Source organism: Polyodon spathula, chromosome 2, assembly GCF_017654505.1.
Source record: "Polyodon spathula isolate WHYD16114869_AA chromosome 2, ASM1765450v1, whole genome shotgun sequence".
NCBI lineage: Eukaryota > Metazoa > Chordata > Actinopteri > Acipenseriformes > Polyodontidae > Polyodon > Polyodon spathula.
The window spans coordinates 24,870,212-24,892,021 of record NC_054535.1 but is presented as its reverse complement, the minus strand read 5'-3'; the positions used below and the strand labels follow the sequence as shown (position 1 = coordinate 24,892,021).

Sequence of the window (21,810 nt, the reverse complement as noted above, 5' to 3'; positions counted from 1 at the left end):
CACGATTAACTTGGTGTGTGACCTGAGCTAATTTAGGAGGGTAGTGTACACTTATAAAAACCAAGCTATTTCAGTTTTTATTTTTAATATTTTTTTTCACTTGGAATATGTGGGGTAGAATGTGTAGATAAATGAAAAAAAAAACTATTTGATTGCATTTTAATTCTAGGTTAAAGGCAACAAAAGGTGAAAATTTTGAAAGGGGGTGCAGACTTTCTATATATACTGTATCTCATTTCTACAAGTATTTCCGTAAAGTGTCTTTCTCCATTATGTCAAAATGCTTTACTTTATGGGCTCCCAAGTGGCACCCAAGTGGCACACTGGTAAAGGATGTGATAAAGTGTCAGATAAGCCCTATAGCTTGGACATCGCTGGTTCAAATCCAGGCTATTCCACTACCGACTGTGGACGGGAACTCCCAGGGGGCGGTGCACAACTGGTCTACAGGTTTGCCTTTAAGCTGCTCAGAGCTGCGTTGTCCTCTGACGCTGTAGCTCTGAGGAGCCCACATGGTGGGTCTACAGTGTGAAAAGAAGCGGGTGGCTGACGGCACATGCTTTGGAGGACAGCACGTGTCCGTCTTCACGGGGTAGTTGTTGTGAGATAAGCCTAAAAATAATTGGCCATTTTAAATTGGGAGAAAATGATAAAAAAAAAAAAAACTATTGGCAACTATTAAATAATAATAATAAAAACCTTTACTTTACATGTCTGTGCGTCAGTGGCAGAGTGATGCTATCTGAGCTGTCTAAAGAAAACAGCATTCTGGCTTAATTACAGCATTGCCTGTAAGAGCCAACCTCACAGAGAAGTCTGGAGATGTCCTGAAATATAAACTGTACTTGCCATTGATATCGAGGAAATCCTCGGCCAGCACAGAAGGGCCCTTGTCGATTGGCTTCCCAGAACCATTAAAAATGCGACCTGAAAGCAGAGAAGCAGAGGAGAGCACATTTAGCGTTGTGTTCTAACAACAGCATGTTCAGCGAAAGTGCAGCACATTAATCTATTTATTTTAAGGTATTTAATTTATATAGTGCCTTTCATACCACAGTATATCAATGTGATTGACATGTCGGTCAAAGCAAGTATGCAGTATGAATAGGTCATAAAAATGACAAAGTAATAATAATAATAATAATAATAATAATAATAATAATAATAATAATAATAATAATAATAATACAAAATCTAAACAAAACAATTGAAAGCAATCTTCCCGTCCCCTTGCCTTAGTGAAGTCCAGCTTCTGCAAGTTTTTTTCAGGCCACAGGGAGACCTGGGTTGAGAGTCTACGGGATGTTTAAACTGTTATGGAGGGATAGGGCGCCATTCTGTAATGATTACTGCAAATCTGTCAGAAACAGGCACATGGCCAGGCTTACCAGAAGTGTGAGGTAGGAACCGACTGCCAGTTGTTGCCCAGTGTCCAATATATTTGACATTGAGAAAATAGGCATTAATGAGTAAGTAGCGGGGTTCTGAAAAATATAGCGTTATTAGCATAGGTTCCCCACTTGTTTTAACAGGCCACTTTTTATACGTCCCGGGGTGAGACTACTACATCGGAGTTGTTTAAACTGTAATGTCTTTTTTTTGTACGCCTTGACCCCTAATGCAACTTGGGTGTTTTCAGATGCTTGTCATACTGGTCAGAAACAGCTTAATTTCACACAAACAAAATCAAAAACAAAAAAAAAAAAAAACACATAACAACACTGGTGTGTTGCTCCGACTTATCCGTGATTACTCATTCAACAAAGAACATTTATATGGCTGCTAAAGGGGGCATGGGTGCACTGGGAGGGTCGACAATTTCTTTCGACTGAATAAAATTTAATTTCACTAAGAAGAGATTTTAGTGGAATGTGGGGACCTGTTCCAAGTTTTTAACATCCTGACTTTTTACACTCATAACTTTAAAGTCTGTTTCAAAGCTCTTTTCAAAATGGCTGCTCTAGTGCACTGGGGTTTTGAGATCTGTCTTTTAAATCACTGCAGGAGGAGTGATAAAGAAAATTTAAAAACAAAACAAAACAAAACAAAAAAAACACATACACAACAACAAGTGCTCTGGCTTCTCTGTTCCGTACCACATCATGGATCGATATTGCTGACCTGCCTATCAGTGCACTATAGCGGACATTTTGAAATGAGCTTTGAAACAGACTTTAAAGTTATAAGTGTAAAAAGTTGTAGCAACATATGGGGGGACATGTAAAGCCGTATTTTTCGGAACCGCTATTTACTCTCAAATAAGTATGGGAACATACCCTGGGTAGTAAAGGTTTAAAGAGCGTCTCCATTCAAGGCTGCACCTAATGGGTTAATAACAGTGTTGTGTGATTCTGACCCCGGTTGGTGAGATGAGGTTAAAAGCTATAACCGGACCTGCAGACAAGTATGGCTCTTTAGAACAGAGGTTTGACACCATATTGACATCGCTTTGGCAGGTGTTTCTATTTTTTGCCTGTGTTATATTTTACACCAAATAATTCCTTTATTTCAGTCTTTGCTGTGTTTATGTGTTGACTGTCAGAGCGGGGAGCTGAAGGTGTAAACAGCATTGCTCCTGTTACCCTGAGTTCCTGTCATTGGAATCAAAGAAAGGGGATATGTAGTGTGACTACCGTGAAAGGTCAGTAAACTTCAAATCCAGCATTGGCCTGCTTCCTCTTACAAGCAGACCCCCGCCCTTTCACCAACTGAAATATTAAGGATAACGCCATCTTTGAATTGCCAGCGACAATATTTGGCATCTGTAAACATGCTGCAAGTTTCTGAATGCATTGTAACAGGTAGTGCTTCAATAAGACAACCGTTGGCTGTATTTTTTTAAATGATATAAAACACGTGTTTATCTATGTACACCATTCTTACACAATGATTTTAAGTGTGAACGACTACTACTACATATTACATGATACTCAGATATTCCAGTTATTATTCCAGCCTTAACATTGACCTTAACATACGTCTGTATAGGTGCAATATTTTTTTGTACAAATAAAAATAAAAAATCTTGTTCGGTGTGTCTCTCCACACCTACCCAGCATGTCCTCAGAAACAGGTGTGCGGAGAATATCTCCAGTGAACTCGCATGTAGTCTTACTGACGTCGATGCCAGAGGTCCCTTCAAATACCTGCAGGAACAAATAGAGGGAATAATAGAGAGAGAGAGAGAGAGAGAGAGAGAGGAGAGAGAGAGAGAGAGAGAGAGAGAGAGAGAGAGAGAGAGAGAATGAGGCGCTTAATCATTAAGCGTTTTAAAGCAACAGTTCTCTGACTTGTAAAAGACGGGCATCAGAGAGGCCAAGACAATTAGGCGCATATTAAATTTAAAGTGAAAATAGCATTGACCCGGGCAATAGGCAGGCTGGGCAATTGCGTTTATTGTTACGGGTATAGTGTTGGGGACACGGGGAATGGAAAGAGCCCGCAACCTAATTTACTGAGACAGAAACTGGTTTAATTAAGTTATGATTGTAGGTATGGATTAAGTTCTAAAATGCAAAAACTATTTTAAAAGAATATTATTTTTAACATTTGAAGTTGCTAAAATAATACTAATAATACCTAATAATAATACAATTTTTAGCGATTTGAAATTGTAGTAGAGGCTGAAAAAGCTATACGATTATTTTATTCTTAATTGGCATATCTGTTCTCCTATTTTGAAACTAAAAAAATACGAACATTCTTATTGTTCTTTTTTTCAAAGCAATTATTTCTGAACAACAATAAAAACTGTTACAGTGGGATATTAAGAAATACATGATTTACTTTTGTATTTTTATTGACTAATAACACTACTGCGACTACAACGATGCTGATGATGACGCTGATTTTCACTACTACTGCTACTAGTAGATTATTAATCATAAGCAGTAGTAAATAATAATAATAATATGTAATAATAATAATAATAATAATAATAATAATAATAATAATAATAATAACGTTGATTCTGGTAGTAAGTGTATTTACGAATTATTTAAAACAAAATAAATTGTTAAAATCATATAGGCCTACTATTTATTGATTTATTCAAACGCCTTACAATACAAAGTAATACAAATATGCAAGAAAAATGACTAAAAACAAAACGGAATACAATTTGTTTCTAAGTCAGTTGGAATCCTTATCAGTATCCCAGCCTATTCAAAACCAACAATATCAATAACTTATAAATCTAAAACAAAAGGAAAAGGCGCTTCAGTGCTGTTCCGCAAATGCGGTACAGTTACTATTAAACAATTATACAAATAAATAAATAAATAAATAAATAAATAAAGAAGAAAATAAAGAAAAACGGGACATCTGTTTGTATTGGAATGTAGTGTTCTGTTTTATGTTTTAATATTATGCAGTGTTCTTTGTCTATGTCAGTTTTGTGACAGGTTTGTCGACAGAGTGAGTAAAAAAGGGATATGGCAGAAAAACTTACGACCCTCAACATTTCATACTGGGGATATATACCAGGTCTAGTATTTTATTAACGACTAAACGATGACTTTATTAAGAACAAGGCCATACATAAAAAGACACCTACATTAAAATTGCACCTAAATTAAAATGAGACATAACTATACACTATTTAATATAATATTTCATATAATTAATGATGAAACTGTTAAATTAGGCAATTAATAGATAAATACAAGTTTGCAATGAAGAAGAGCAGGAAGAAGAATAATATTATTAATGTTATTTCCACTGCATCGTGTTCTCTTCCGCTTAAGAGAACCAGAAATGGTGCAGAATTAAACGTGTCCCATGAGTAGTGGTTGTATTGTACTGGTTAACTTTGCTCCCACTGGTTTACCATGCTAGCCTCGCTTTCGTACCTGTATATGGGCTGAACCGATATTTGCTCTCTTAAAACGAATCTGCATCAATGAGCCTGCAATGTGGCAGCAGATTGAATCCAGAACACAGCGGTGATTTATTGACAGAACAGAAACTTCTGACATCTATACTGAAAGCATGGGGCTTAAGTTTCAAAACTGTTCAACACCAAATCATTTCTAAATGATTTGCACCCCTGACGCTGTAGCTGCAGCTCATCATGTCGGCACTTGGCAAGCTCTATGAAAATTCTGCAGTCCACGCAAGAAAACGGATTGCTTCTGGTGAGCGCAGTTTTTCCAGGATGAAATTCATCAAGATATATTTGCGCTCAACGATGACTAAAAAATATTGTCATATTTGTCCATACTCAGTGGTGTAGTCATACATCTGAAAGTACCGGAACGACAATTCAAATACAGATTTTCTAAAACAAAGTATACGAATTCACGTCGTATTAGTACATTGAACTTGAGGTAACATTTGCAGTAATAGTATTGCATGCGACTTGCATGCGACTTTTGGACTACTCCCAGTGTTGATAGATTGGCCAAATTTGACTTGTCTTTCGTGGTTTGGTTTTTATTGGCTATTTTTAGCATGCATATGTTTTGTTCTATTCATTTGCGTTATGTCATCGCCAGCGCAGAACTTCAATCGATGCCCTGTCACGTCCTCACCTGGTCTTCTTTGTCTGGAGCTCTGCATTCAATACATTTACGAATCACACAAACACTAAGTTAATTTGGTTTTAAATATTGTTTTTTCCCTGGATCAGATGAAAAAAACAATTTTAGCCAGTACCATCATAATTGGTATGTACGGAATCGGGCTGAGATTTTTTTTTTGTTGTTGTTGTTCTGTTCGTATTCAACGGAAACACTAATTTGATTTCCCAACGGAAAATATATCGCTTTTTTGATGCCCAGTCACCGCAATTAGGGCCTATTCCGGCTTGATTTACGCACGATTTACGCGCAATATATGCGCTTGTATTGTATTTGAAATGTTCTTAAGATAATTCTTAAGTCAAGGCCTATAGAAACAAAAAGTACCATACTGTCAAATGGGAGCGAAGTTGCCAAGATTTTAAAAACTCCGATTTGATAAAGCACTTTACTGCCGCTAAAAGCTAGGACAATATATTTATCATTTCTGTTCATACGCAATTTAGGACGTAAAATGGAAATAAAAAACAGGATTTGATAATGCCCAGGGGTTAATTTGTTAACTGTTTATTTTTGAAAAAAGTCGCATTGCAAACAGTGTCAAGTATCAAAATGATTTTTTTTCTTATTATTTATATATTTATTTATTTACTTTTACGTTATATATTTGACTGGAGTTTTGAGTGCATTGAAGTTGTGAATTATATAAGCGATAAAGTCTAACAAACTAACTGAAACAAGTATTCATTAACATTTTAATATAATTCATATTACTGTATTTACCGCATACTTAACGTTAGTATATGTAGGTACATATGATTAAAGGATGCATATATACAGTACAGTTGCTGCTGTTGCATTAATGTTCTGGACCCCGCACTTAATCATGACCGCCCCTGCCCCCTCACAGCCTAAGGCCGGCCCTGGTTAAGCTACTCAAGGAATTGATATGATGTTCAAACGGGTTCTTCATAAAATACATTTGCGTATGACTCGAGTATCACGAGGAAATTGACAATTTGGGCGATTAGATCCAACCTGTCCGTAAACCCTGTTATGTGCACCTCGTTGCAAAAATAATAAAGTTCGTATTGTTTCATTTGTGTGACTAGGACACGTGTGTCGCTTGTACCTTAGAGGGTTAATTGCTTCCCCTTTCACCTATTCTACCTCCCTGCCTCCCTCGTCTGTCTGCGGCTTGCACCCTGAACAATCGCTCACGCCTTGTGCCCAATCTGTGAAAACAACAAGGCTCTCTCACACAGCTGACCTGGCCAGAACCTCTGCAGGAGCGCTGCCAAACTGCGCTCTTAATGCCGCGGAGACCTTTGACAGCCCTACTAAGCGTATTAGAGTGTCAGGCTGCGAGCGGCATTCTCCGCAACAAGGACAGGCAGCCACACGAGACCTCTGCAACAGCTCTGAGTGTGCAGGTGCGTGTGAAATAGCACGTATACCCACGAACAGAACTACAGGTGCATCCCTAGCAAGGGTTAACCCTTTAAGGTACAAGGGACATATGTGTCTCACAAATAATAATTAAAAAAAAGCTAACATTCTTATCTTTGCAATGAAGTGCACGACATAGGGTTTACAATTTACTGACAGGTTGGATCTGGTCATCCAAATTGTCACCCTTCTCTTGATACTCTAAAATATATTTTAAGAACAACCGCTGAATTATATATAATTCACAATAAGTAAATGCTTCAGTCTGTAGAAACTGCTGAATCCTGGTACTGTTGCTATAGGTCACATGGTCTAATTGCAACGATACCATCGGAGTGTGAACTGCAACACGTGAAGTGCTAGGTATGTGGAAGATGGTTACTTATTCCAAGCTCTCGGTATATTGTAGTTTGCAAAGCAGCGTGTCATTTTTCTGTGTGATTTAACTTACTTAAACATCTTGCTCAATAAATATATTGGTACCATTTAAAAGATAAACAGAATGTAGCCCATTATAACCGACACTGAACGCATGGAGGACACGTCTTTTAATGCCCCATTTACTCCCTTAGACGCTTGCTCACTACATATCTAGGTATCCCTAAACAGGTTATCACTCCCTCCTTACAAAAACAACAACGATTTTAATGAGCAAGCCGTATTTGCAGCAGCACCTCAAAATGTAGCACATTATAATAAATACGGAATGGATGGGGCATCTTTCGATGCCCCAAAGGATGCAAGCTGCACAAATGCATTTTGTTTAAAACACGCACTAAGTTAACTCAGGTTTTCATGGACGTTTAAATTTGTGGTTTTGCTACAGTTATAGTACTGTTTTAAAAATTTTAGAACCATAACAATATGAGTATTGCATTACTGTGTTATATTCTTGTATTATTCGCCAGATTGAGGGTGTAGATAGTAGGTGCGCACATTTATGAAAACCATTGAAAATTCAGTTTTCAGAGTTCCGTACATTACAGACTTACGAACAACCTCCATTCCCAAGGCATTCGTAACTATGAGGTTCTACTGTAATTACACTGACAATTATTCTTATAGAAGGACGTTGCAAATGCAGGATAAACGAATCGTTTTACCAATTTTATATCTCTGAAATTCTCTTACCACTGTCCTGGAAATCGCTAGATTTGTAGCTAGTTGCTTTTGGCAACAACAACTATATATATAGGGAGAGGGTTAATTTCATCCCTGCTAGAGAAAAGAAAAAAAAGAAACATGAAAGAATGTAGCGATGTCTTTGTGTTAATTGTTTAATTATTAGTTATCCCCTGCACCTAGTGTTCATTGTAAATTATTGCCAAGTGCAGGGCATTTAGAGGAAGCAACCAGTATATAAAGAATTCAACCGTAATTAAAGGTAGTGTGTAAAAGCCTTGTTTGTGTGAACGTGTTTTGGTGTTACAAGTAAACAGCTTAACTGTCCTGTTTTATGTTAACCGTAGTTCCCCTGTTCAATGTTATTATGCTCTTGTTTTAGATTAGTAGCTAAGTGTTAAATGTGTTGTTTGTTTCTGTTTGTTATTTTGTGTTTGTGTATTTAAAAAAGTAGCGCGCAAGAGCTAGAAAAATAAATGTATGTGTCCTGTCTTAAGGGGCAACGTAACCGAGGTTATATATATATATATATATATATATATATATATATATATATATATATATATTATATGTGTGTTGTGTGTGTGTGTGTGTGTGTGTGTGTGTGTGTGTGTGTGTGTGTGTGTGTGTGATCTCTAATCTACACGTTAGATATCATTTTATAGTAGTTAAGGACCACAATACGAGACTGTACAAATAAGGTATATGAAAATACGATGTTTCTAAAATAACCTGCATATCCTGTTTCAAAAAAAAAAAAAAAAAGCTCATACATGGTGGTAGAATCCATTGATCATGTCATTGTAGAGCCGACAGTATATGTCACTACTGTTTGTAGCCAAAAAAATAAAAATAAAAACCTTAATCTGGTATACAATCATTTGTTTATACGTTAAGAGAGAGAGATAGATAGATAGAGAGAGAGATAGATAGATAGAGGAGAGAGAGAGAGAGAGAGAGAGAGAGAGAGAGAGAGAGAGAGAGAGAGAGAGAGAGAGAGAGAGCGAGAGAGCTAGATAACATTTGAAAGAGTGAGAAGGGAGGCCAGCAAAAATTGATTTGTCTAGTTCGGCACAGATAGTTGCCCCGGCCTAGCCTCCCCATCCTTAGACTCCTTGCTCATAAAATACAATCTCGTCTTTTGATAGAAAGTCGTCCCCATTTTGCAGAAATACTAAAGATTTTAATGAGCAAGCCGTACTCCTTGAGCAGTAGCACCACAAACTGTTACCGATACAAACACATAGGAATCCCGCTGCTCTTATTGTTCATAAATGTGGGGTCCAAAATGTGGTGTCGTCTAATAGTTACACTTACTCAAGTATGTCAATATGCAAAATAAATTGATAAATAAAATAAAATTAATCGTAATCAAAGTAATGTTTTTACTGTTTTAAGTAGGGGTTCAGTTAAATGGGGTTCACACAGGCTTTTTTTTCGAAATACTTGACAGCAATTGACTAGTGGAATTATTTTATTTGTTTATTTTGGCATTGTGTTTGTGTTTTTATATTTTTCCGATTTAGGAAGTCAAAAATATGGGAGAGATGTCAAAAGTTAATTACTGATACACTAGGTTTAGTTTTTCTCTAAGATCCGTCATAGTAGATGTGAATGGTTGGTACCAAAAGCAGTGTTTTTTTTTTCTTTTTTGTCTTGGCACAGTGTATGGCGTTACATATTTGCTCGTCTCGTTTCCTAGCTGCTTCTTTTTCGGCCAGCTTCGTATTTGTATTCCAGTTTCTTATTCACATCCCGCAAATATAACACCAATTGAATAAGTAACTGGGGTATTTCAAGGGTAAAATCATTTTGGGCCATTTATTTCAAAGTTGATTCTCGTCCCCTATATGTAAGGGAGACCGGGGACAGTTGTAACACCTTGAACTTCTCCAATCACAAGCAAACTAGAGTGCTATCACTCACTGTGCGCATGCTCAGTTCAGGTCTCTGTCTGCCTGTGGAAGAGGCGCTGTCTGTGCCAAAGCCCTGACATTGTATCTACAAAAATCGATTTTTGACCTAGTTGAGTAATTTTTTTCCCCCATTTTTCTTTTTGTGCTATATACCTGTGTTATCCAGTTTATGGATCTAGGTTTTTAGCATTCTCATCCATGATCTCTGTACTTACAAATGACACAGTTGATTGCTCTTAGTTTTGTTGTTTCTTGCTGGAACATAAGGTTTAGTAATGGTTCCCTGGGTTGGAACCAGATGTAATACTTGTTACAATTGAACCCATACAACATTAGCTGAACTATAATTGGGCACATACATCTTGCACTGAAGGAAACAAAATGTTCATATATCACAATTGTTACACAGTGGTCTATAATTTTAGGGATGTTCAAATGTTTTAAAAGCAGGACAACAACATTTTGTAACCATTTTTATTTTTCAATAAAGATACCCAGTTTTTGAGTTAAATACAAACATATTTGCTTCATGTGAAATTGATTTTATTCACTAAAACACTTAATTCTTGAGTTAAATGAAATGTGATTTATTTCATTATTCTTCACAGAATGTTACAACTGGCCCCATCCCCCTTACAACTGACCCTGGTCATGGGGTCAGTTGTAACATCGGAGACCTCACATTTCAAGCCCTCTTGCCATATGTATATCAGCTCTTAAAATAGGATAACTGTGGGGATTGGTAGAGAACAGATGTAAGATGTTTGTATCTAGTGTGTAATGGAGAGAAAGGTAAACAATGTTACAATTGTCCCCGGTCTCCCCTGTATACCCCGGTCCAAAACTGATTTTATTACAAAAACAGCAGGAAACATGGCACAGTGAGTAACTGGGGCTGCTTACATATTCAATTTGCGTTATTGGACAACATGTAATCTGTTCCATGTTTGCCTGCAGTTTCTGTACCAAAACCCGTTTTGGACCGGGATACACACATATAGGGGACCTACACGGGTTCCCAATCTGTGAGAATAAACTGTGAAATAAGCGATTTTTACCTTTGAAATACACTGGTTACTTATTAAATTGGTGTTTACATTTCGGAATACGAATAAGAAGCTGGCCGAATCAGAAGAAAACGTAGGAAACAAGACCAGCGAATAGGTAGCGTCATACACCGTGCCAAGCCAAGGAAACCCCCAAAACAGCCTATCTTTGCTACGAACTATTTACATCTACTATGAGACGGATCATAGATAAAACTAAACTTATAGTGTATCAGTAACCAACCTCTCTCCCCTATTTTTACTTCCTAAATCAGAAAATGTAAAAACACAACCACAATGCCAAAATAAATACATTACAATAATTATATTAGTCAACTACTGTCTAGTATTTACAAAGTATTTTGCCTGTAAGAACCCCATTTAACTAGAAACCTACTTAAAACAGTAAAAACATTATTTTTTGTATTATTCTTTATTTTATTTTATTTATGTATTTATTTTGCATATTAACATAATCGGTTAACTGTAACTAAGACGCCACACCTTGAACTCGGTTTATCAACAAGGAATTTTATTGGTTACGCTTTAGGGTGCTGCTGCTCTTGGGGTACTGCGTGTTCATTAAAGTCGTTAGTGTTTTTGGAAAGTGGAGACGATAACCTATCATAAGACACCAAAATATTTAGTGAGCAACGGAGGGGGTACATGGGCCATCAAAAGATGTGCCGCTGTGCATGCTGTAGAAGACGGCAAGAGATGCAGAATCTACTGTCAAAGTTCCTGAATAATAATTTCAGGCCAGCAGGTGATGTGTCCTGGTGAGACTTTATTAAAAAATAAATAAATATGCAGACGAAGAAACATGTGTCAAGTTAATCAAAATTTAAAGAAAAAGTGAAGTTAATAGGACGATCAATTTTACAAAATGTACCAGGTATGTGTGTACCTGTTTTCTTTTGTTCTGTTTTGTTTTGAGTCACTATTAAATGTATTTCTGTTTTGTGGTGTTCTAGAAACAGGATGACATTTGTGCACAGGATAAGCTGTACATACACGAGTTATGTGGTCTGTAAATTAACTGCACAAGGCCTCTTCAGTGTGGTAACTGCCCCCTGGAGGTTAGTTCCTAGAGGGAATGAATATTCTGAATATTCTGACTGTGCTTTTATAAGGGCACTATACAAATTAAATCCAGTGAAACATTCTCTACAAAAGTCTAGTTGCTGCTTACCTGCACAATGGCTTTGGATCCGGACACCTCCAGCACCTGTCCACTCCTCATTGTCCCGTCAGGGAGGGTGAAATTCACAATCTCTGCAAACTTGGAAAACTGGAAAAGAGAGGAAATAATAATAATGATTATGACCCTTTTTTAACCTTATTTGGACCTGTGTTTGCGAGACTCATTTTTACAAACTTGTTGGAAAGGCATGTCTGGGGTGAGACTAGTGCATGCAGGTCAGTGGGGGGCATGTCCACCGGTGGCAGTGCCATAGCCTGGTATCAAATGCACAAGCATATATGTTTTCAACATTTCTCAAACTCCATAGGGTTCACACAAACTGTTTTAAAACTAAGTTAATATTTCTCAATGCAGCACAAATAATTTAATATCAGTAGTAGTATAGGACCATCTCTTTAACAATTAGTTTGACTCCATCAAATGCCCAATTTCTAAACTTAGATAATGTATACAGAGCCTTCAAAACTTTGCCCTATCCATGCACTTTCATTGGAAATGCTGCTTAAAAAACATCATTCTCACAATAAGATTTTAACTAATCTCCTGTTGTATTACAGCATGGAATAAAAGTGCATCAACCAATATCCCTCAGAACTACCTATATTGGCAGCTTTTCCCTTCTACACCTGCACCCCTAATCCCAAACTGAGTCCCTCCCTTTCTCACATATCTGGATGCTCCTTCCTAAACCTAATGCTGCCCACTAAACACATTCCACATCTCCTCCTGTGTGCATGATTTCATTCAATAGTTTGCTTGAGTTGGCACAAACACAAGACTCAGGTGCATGCTTTGAGGTCATCTGGTCCGTGTCCTGTAGTGATGGTAGAAGAGGGGATGCTGGGTGGTCTGTAGGTATCCCATCTTACTCTGCAGGGGAGATGAACTCTCCAGGTGCAGCCAGCCCAGCTTGAGCACAGAGAGCTCATTAGGGGAGGCGCTAATGAGGAAGGAGTCTGATCAAGCCCCACACCCGAATGGGCTTGTTAAACAGCCCTTGAACCAGGAGGGAGGAGGCTGAGAGGGTCTGCAAAGAGAGTCTACATAGAGGGTGGCTCAGGATCTTTCTGACTCACTGACTCTCTTGTGTGCTCAGGGTGGGCCAGGATGTTAGGAAAGTAGGAGGGTCTGGGCTGCCTTTTGTGACCTGACAGTCTCTGTGCTGGTAGCCTCTTTTTAAATAACATTCAGGCTTAATTCTGTGAAAGGCCCCTTTCCCCATGGCTGTGTTGTGAATGACAAGGGTGCAAACAAAAGCACAATGTCCGTAAACAGGCAGGGGTTACAATTTATCACACGCTTTTTACCTTGGATTACCATTGTGTGACCTGTTTTTTTTTTTTTTTTTTTTTTTTTTGTATATGCTTTGTCATACCTCTTGGTGCTTTGCAATGCTTACCTATGCTTTATAATTATTTCACTATTCTTTATTATACTTAACTGTGTTTTTATTATTGAAAACTTGTATAATGGTACAGTCAAAATCTGGGCAATTGTGGTCCTGGGTGGTCATTCCAAAATGAATTTCATGCCTGTTCTCAGTGTGTCCTGAGTTAATGGACATTTACATCTAAAATGTAATTTCCTTAAGATAACATACCCTTCCCCAACAATGAACTGAAATGTTTGTGCCTTTGGGTTTTCCAGAACATTTTCGATTAATAAATAAATAAATAAATAAAAATCCAGGAAGTTTTTGATGGTAGTCCTGTAATAAGCAAATGTGTTGAATCCAAGACAGACCCTCAAACAGAGACTGCAGCCGATACATTGCATACCTTCACATTGTCTAGGATGACCAGCGGCCCGTTGACAGCACACACTGTCTTGTACGCTGTGGAAAAGAACAGAGAAGAAGGGTTAGGGAGGGACAGTGAACAGTTCCATCGAGGTGTTCTTGGATATTATAACACCACAAGAGCGAAGCTGCAGCCCATGTTCTATTTTTATAACATATGCATTAAAATGTGTAAAATAAACATCCAAATAAAAAAAGCATTTAATGTCTGTACTGCACATAACTAAACCATGCCACAGATTAAGTCAGCGACAGTTCAGAACTACTGATAACAATCGATTAATTAATTAAGTTCTTCTTTACACTGTGGCAGAGATGTAACGGGTCACCAAAATTTGGATTCAAGTCCAGTCGAGTCATTGGGGAGTAAAGACTCGAGTCGACAACCAACAAATAATAGATTTAAGAAAGCCTGTACACATGTTTAGTAATGGTTTTGCATTTAAGTTGTTTAAAAAACTAAAAATTAAAAGGCATTCAGAGGACTAAAAAAAAAAAAAAATCCAAATCTACAAATACAATACATTCATCTTCGGCACTATAATGCTTTCATTCTGTTCGACATGTTATGTCAATTCACAAACTGAACAAGTGTACATCATTGCAGTGTGTTGTTTGCAATATGTTTGCTACATTGTAGCCAGTTCAAAACGAGAAGCACCTAAACGTTTGCAACAGCTATAGAAACAATATCCCAAAAGCTTACATTTTATTTCAAACACATTACTTTTAAAAACGGTAACAGGATGAAACAGGTGTCGTGTCAGGAATAAAACATCAACCCATCATTAACTATATATAAAATGTAATTGATCTGTTTAGATTAGGCTACTCTGAAAACTGATATGCGCGTCGGTGTCATGCTTACAAAATTCCTCCTAGGGTATATAACATCTAGACTGTCAAGTATGTATCTTTGGACTTCTATAAAAGAGCAAGATGTGTGAGTCTTTTTTTGATTCATTGTCTGCGTAACCAATTTTTAAGGCGTCTCAAACTCTGGTCTATTAATAACAATTAATAACGTTTACTTCATATTTTTGGTTTAAAACTACACCCACCATTAAAAAGGCAACGAATACTGTAGGTTACAATTTAAAAAATAAAATAAACAAAACATTTAAAATGAAAGGATCTGTCTTAACGACCGAATGTCCCTTATTGACTTCTTACCGAAAACATAAAATGTCACTTTTACAGAAAGCCAGTAGCTACTAAAAGAAATCCAAACAATAATAATAATAATAATAATAATAATAATAATAATAATAATAATAATAATAATAATAATAATAATAATAAATGAACGAATTCCAAATAATGCAACTGGGAATTATTGTGCGCTTTTGTATGTCAGTGAGGCATGTTGCCTAGGCTGTAATAGTTACAAGCCCAATTAAAAAAGTACATGAAGGATAAGCACTAAAAAATAGTTTTTTTAGATTTCCTCTTTGGTTTAATTAAATTAAATGTGGCATACGGAACGTTTGATTTTACTATAGTACAAAGAAACTCACAGGCAGTTTATATAAAACAATGTTTTACTCAGAATTGGATTTAAAGGTAAATTTAAAAATAGCTACGATTTACACAAACTCCCTTAAGAGATATGGTGTCCATAAATAAATAGATAAAATACATATTCCTACAATCAAATAAAGAGAATATAGAGCACCAAATACCTCCCAAATTATTTACTTTTCAACATTTCACTAGGCAACATTTTACTTATTAGAAACGTTTTCGATGCATTCATTACCTTTATTTGTGTGCTAACAAAACCTTAAAAATAAGTCCTAATCGGTGCTTTTTCTGCCGTGTTGTTTAATTTGCCCTGGCATTATTTTTTAAATATCGAATAATCGACTACCTACTCTTTTTGGAAAAATACCGCTTGGTTTGTAGTTTTTAATTAATTCATATTCTCATTTTAGCCGTTGAAAAAAAAAAAAAAAAAAAAAAAACTACCGGCTTATATTAGTGGTAGTTACCGGTGCTATGTTTTGAATGCAGTTAATTCATATTGTCGCTTTTACAGTGCTGGCAGGATGCAGCCTGCTTGTTTCTCTCCCGGTCGACTGTATAATTATTGAAAGGGAACTCCACCACCGCAGGTACTTTTAGTATACTCTCAATCTTTTTTTTTTTTTTTTTTCGTGTTACAAAACTCAAAAATCACTATTTTACTCAGGACTTGATGTGATCAGAAATCTATCTTTGCTTCCCGCCTACGCTTTTGCTTTCGGCGCGCCCTGCTGCTTGTGACGTTACGATCACAGAACTGTGCTAGATAGGTTAGGTAGAAAGGTGTTTTCTATCTCCTTAGCAACTGTCCTGAAAACCAGGCAGGAACCTGTTTATGAAACTGTGAAATGCAAAATGACAAGATGACTGCGTGTGTTAGATGGGCTACATATATTGGAAATTAAATACGTTTTTTTATCGATTGTATCATAAAGACAAGGACTGGAGTCACATGGAGTCTTTTTTTTTTTGCGTGACTCGAGTTTTTGAGCAGGGAGTCATGTCGAGTGTTTGCTTGCAGGGACTCGAGTTAAGTCCATACTTGCCAACATTTGGAAACTGTTCAGCTGGACGCTGGTCTCGGGGGTGGGTCATATACATTATACACGTGGGAGGACTCGTACTCAAAAAACTCTCATCATCATATAATAGACGTATCCCCCCTCCCCCCAACACACACGACACGACCATCATGATAGTAAAAATAGACATAATGAAGCGTTCTTACCTTTCTATAAGTTAGTGATCAGCAGATGTGTCAGCCGCACGAAGAGCACAGCGTGTTTTTCACTGACTCTACTGTGCAGAATAAATTATTTTTTTCTGTTGTTAAAAATCGTGACTTCCTTCCTATGCATTGGGGCGCAGAACATTTGCTAGGAAATCGGGACTGTCCCGAACATATAGGGACTGTTGGCATGTATGCAAGTCGAGTCATTTGATGGCAATGACTCCAGTCGAGTCATGAAAAAGACTTGATTCTAAGTCCAGTAATTACAACTCTGCATCATGGCAAAACAAAACATCTAGTTTACCTTGCTTTGCCATGTTTATTAATACGCTTTACCATACCTTGTTATTCTTTACAATGCTTATCTATGCTTTGCGGAGCTTTTACTGTGCTTTATTATACTTAGCTGTGCTTTGTGCATGCCAGTGTATTTTCTGCTTTATTGTTTCCCTTTCTAAACCTGTTCTATGAGCTGTGAGCCGGTGCCTTGCCCTCTCTCCCCCTCAGAGGGCCACTGATTGCGCTTGACCTGTATTGATTCTGACATGTAGAAGCATCAATTCTGTAAAGGTCACGACCCCCCAGCAGGCCTTGCCAGGGCACGGCTCTGAGCTGACACATCTGCGTGGCTCTGACCGGGGCTGCCCACTGTGCCTGTAACCTTGGCAAGCACTCAGCCCTGCCCTGCATACAGCAGATTAAATCCCCTGCCTTCTGGTTCGCTTCAAAGTTGCAAAAAATTAAAGGACCGATTGGAAAGTGTAGCTGCTCTAATTGGGCTTGGCCTTTCTTGGAGCTCCCTGTGGGGGAGATGGGGGAAGGTAAGAAATGAAGATTAGAATTTTCAACTGTTTATAAAACTATTTAATTTGGAGAGTCCCCTCCCCCTCTTTCCTTATTTTTTTTCCTTTACTGGAAGCACATACTGCTCGAGACGGACCTTATGGTGAACGACATCGGCGGACTTGTTCGTTTAGCTGTTTGCAAGTGACAGGGAAACAGAACCCTTCCTTGTTTCTCCCAGCCACCTGCATCCCTGCCATTGTCAATGCTTTGCACATGACATGGTCATGTGATCATCCCGAAATGGTAGCAGCCACGCTGTGGCTAGACAAGCAGGGTTAGAGGGTCAGAGTACAGTCACAATGGAGAAGAAAGCTTTCATTGCAAAGCATCAGAAAAAACAAACCGGGTACTTCAAATCCAATTCCTTCCCAGACATAGCTCATCGTCATGGGGTTTGGACATGTGCTAAAAGGGTTTTGTGGAAAGGGGACAGTATGACAAAGACCTTGTTGAATAGCAATACTTAAACAAATATCCTTCTCTCTCTCTCTCTCTCTCTCGTTGCAGTGGTATCTGCAGGCAACCACAGAGTTTAATGTCAATGGAAACTGCATATTAAAGAAAATCCGTCCCATACTGGAAGGGATGCTATAGCAAGCTATGCAAGAGATAGTTCGACTGCGGCATTACTTTGAAATACTTTGAACTCAAATCTCAACTCCTATCCTGATTCCCTGTCCTCTCTTGTAACCACAAGGCTACTCCTCCTCGCTTGGTGCTGCCCTGTCCCAGGCTACAGGGTGTGTTACTGTGTGGCACTTCAGATTAATTCCACAGTCTTATCTGATCACCACATCCAATTCAATTAGTCCCAATTAGTCCTGCTCTCCCAGTCACCAGGAGCATCTAACGTTTCAACAATCAGCACAGATGATTTTGCTTCCTTCACACATCTGGACACATCGAGAAGGGCTCTTTGAGGTTTAGGTTTCAAAAAAGCTGTTTTTTTCTTCCTTTTTTTAACCATATGGAAGCAAAGCACTGCAGATTAGCTAAACCTAGCTTACCACAGTAATTTTAAATTACAGTAACACAAAATTACATCTTCCTCCAGAGTAATATTATAAGTGTTGTATATAAATAAATAAATAAATAAATAAAAGGCTGCTGGATTGATTTTTAGCTGTGTATAGTATGTGTTTGCTTCCAAGACCAAAATGAGCTGTGGTAAGCAAAAGCCTGTCTCAGGGGTGTCCCGGGGCTGCTCTGATCCCCACCCCACCCCCCCTGTGGTGCTCTAATCACAGCTGACACTTTGCACTCTAATTGGTCCTAACACCCAGATGGACGGTCCTTTATTTGCTGCTACTAATAATCGTGATGTCCATTTTTCACAGAGAGCTGGGGAGCCTTGATTTGTTGGTTATAGATACAGAAGCTGTAAACACCCTAGGCTTTGGCCCAACAGTTTCAAGATGCTTTTGTTCACACATTTGCTCAAAAGGGCTGGAGAAAAAAAACTCCCCCACCCCCTGCCTCTCACTCCCCTCCCTATCCTCTTACCCCTTCGCACTTGACAAAGGGGAGGGAGGAATGGAGGTGTGGGGTCAGCGGAAGTGGGTTAGCTGGTAATTGGAATGTCAGAGGGGGGAGCCTGCAGCCCCAGAGAGACCATTTACTGACTGAATGTAGCTCCTGTGTGGTTAGCCCTAATAGGGCATAGGAGGCTGCACCAAATAGGCTCCAACACCCTGGGCTTCCTAATGAGGGCAACTGCTTCTCTGAGTTCTTGTGTTTGTCTGTGTTATTATTCCACCAGTCTATAGGTGGACAGAGCTATTCGAAAGCACACCGCAACATACCCCCAACTCCCCCCCCCTCCCCCCACATACACACAATCAACAACAACAAATCACATTTCTATAGTGCCTTTCATCACAAGGATCCCAAAGCACTTCACACACAAACAAAAAAGAACAATTAAGCCCTTTAAATTAATACATAATTTGATTTAAATAAATTAAAAATGAGATACAGAATTAGGTTTTAATTGTACAATTAGAAAAACTAAGATAAAATGCTAGCTTGTAGAAATAAAGCAATTAAATGAGTCTAAAACAAAAATGTAATACAACACACATACGCACAAACGCATGCACACACTCACGCACGAACGCACGTACACACACACACACACACACACACACACACACACACACACACACACACACACACACACACACACACACACATATGTTTTATAGTGTTCCTAAGGGCCCTGTGAAAATCACGACTTCATGGCCTGCGTGGAAATCATGAAATTAACCCAATACTGCTATGTTTACAATATTCTAAAGAAATTAAAATGATTTCATAGTTATTTGTATTTCATACACCAAAAAAAAAAAAAAAAAAAACACATTAACGAAACTGTACAGCTCTGATATGTGACATACTCAGTGCTGTGCAGTGATTGTGACCATATGCAATTTAAGCAGGAAATTAAAATACTTCACACTGTAAACAAGAAAATTGATGCTCTAAAAAGGCTAAAAATGTGTCTGCAGCAGATCACCTAGTGTAGTATCCAGCAGAGCAGCGATAGAGGTAAGCTCTTCTGTACGTCCTGCAAAGTTACTGTAGGTCACTACCGAAGCTCGTCTGTTGACAGCAAGTATTCACAGAAAGAGTGTGACTTCCTTATTCCAAAAGTCCACTTATTAAATTTTAACCTGACAGAGTCGTTTGTTTGCGTAAATATCCTCCAAATAAAAAAAACTTGTCAACCAAAAGTTACGGAAAATCTTCAGACAGAGTGCAACAAATAGTAGAGCGATTCCTTCATCAGCCCAGCTGAGGTGTGAATACTAACCTAAAGTTGCTGAGCATCAAAAGCAGTAGATTATGGAACTGATAAAACAGTCTGGGTGCTAGACAGTGGTCGACGAGACGTCTGATGGACAAGATCAGTATGGGTTACACGTTGTATTTGTTTTGCAAGACCTAAATGGTGAACATGCATCTGACGTACTAGAACTGAAAGCTGTCCTTGCAGATACACTTTACCTACAGGCTGTTAATTACAACACCGTTTCACAAGCTAGTGTAAAGTGCTTGAATACCATTGATGTTAATTTTGATGTCAGTGCATTTATCTGTATATTTGCAGTTTAAAAAAAAAATCTGTACACGTGATGTATAACATACTTCCATGCACATTCCTCGAAATACGATACTTTACCCGTGACACTGCTGTGAATTCTAAAGAAAATGCCCTCGATTTTCACAGGGCCTTATTCATAAGGACTTTGCATTGATTCCCATATGATGTAGGTTTGGGATCCTGTAAGTTGCCCAAGTTTTTAGATCAATCATCTGCTAGGAACTGGAGCAATTTGAGCAAGCCCTTGAGTGTTCAGGCTGGAATTCAAGCAAGCCCATGAGTGTTCATCTGGAATTCGAGCAAGCCCTTGAGTGTTTGGTCCGCAATTTGAGCAAGCCCTTGGGAGAGTTCAGTCTGGAATACGATCAAGCTCTGAGAGTTTGGTCTGCAATTAGAGCATGCCCTTGAGTGTTCATACAAAGTTCTCGAGCTTTGTGCTTGTAAGCTGAAGTAAGAGCTTGACCAGGTTAAACAAATAAAAAAAAAAAGATTAAGAGCTGCCTGATGCATTGCAATAATTCAAGGCTTATTTTTTCATTTTTTAAAACAATAGAATGAAGCTGCCAGGATGACAGAAATTGCTGCAATTGTCAACTACTTATTTCTTTTATATATTTTTCAAAGAATAATAAAAATAAATCTTATATGGGACTGATTGAACAGGAATAATAATAATAATAATAATAATAATAATAATAATAATAATAATAATAATAATAATAATATAACTGTGAACAATAGCACAACTTTACTATTAAACGTGGGGTTGGGGTTATTGGGGTGGAGTCTATTAAATGCGATCTTGCTTAAAAACCTTGACACCTTGCACAATAGTGAATGTGCTGTACAAATTTAACTGTGACTTTCTTGAACTTCCTAGAAGAAAATATAATTGGTATGCATAACTCAATAACTGTGTATCATTAGCACTGATTTATCTTGACAATGCAACTCATATACAAACCTGGAACCCATAGTTCCCAGCTAGCTCAAAAGACTACACTGAATCAAAGGTTAATTAATTTTTTTTTTTTTTTACAGCTCCGCTGCAT

The 21,810-nt window shown here is 37.9% G+C and overlaps 1 protein-coding gene across 1 annotated transcript in view; it reads right to left on the bottom strand.

Annotated features, from left to right (window-relative positions):
• The window catches only part of LOC121294573 (V-type proton ATPase subunit B-like), a 39,086-nt gene that overhangs the window by 6,819 nt on the left and 10,457 nt on the right, over positions 1-21,810 (bottom strand). The window contains exons 2-5 of the mRNA XM_041218374.1: positions 14,035-14,090; positions 12,245-12,343; positions 3,053-3,146; positions 850-927 (exon numbers count right to left, since the gene is read on the bottom strand). Coding sequence (XP_041074308.1) covers positions 850-927; positions 3,053-3,146; positions 12,245-12,343; positions 14,035-14,090 — 327 coding nt within the window. The remainder of the gene's footprint in view (positions 1-849; positions 928-3,052; positions 3,147-12,244; positions 12,344-14,034; positions 14,091-21,810) is intronic.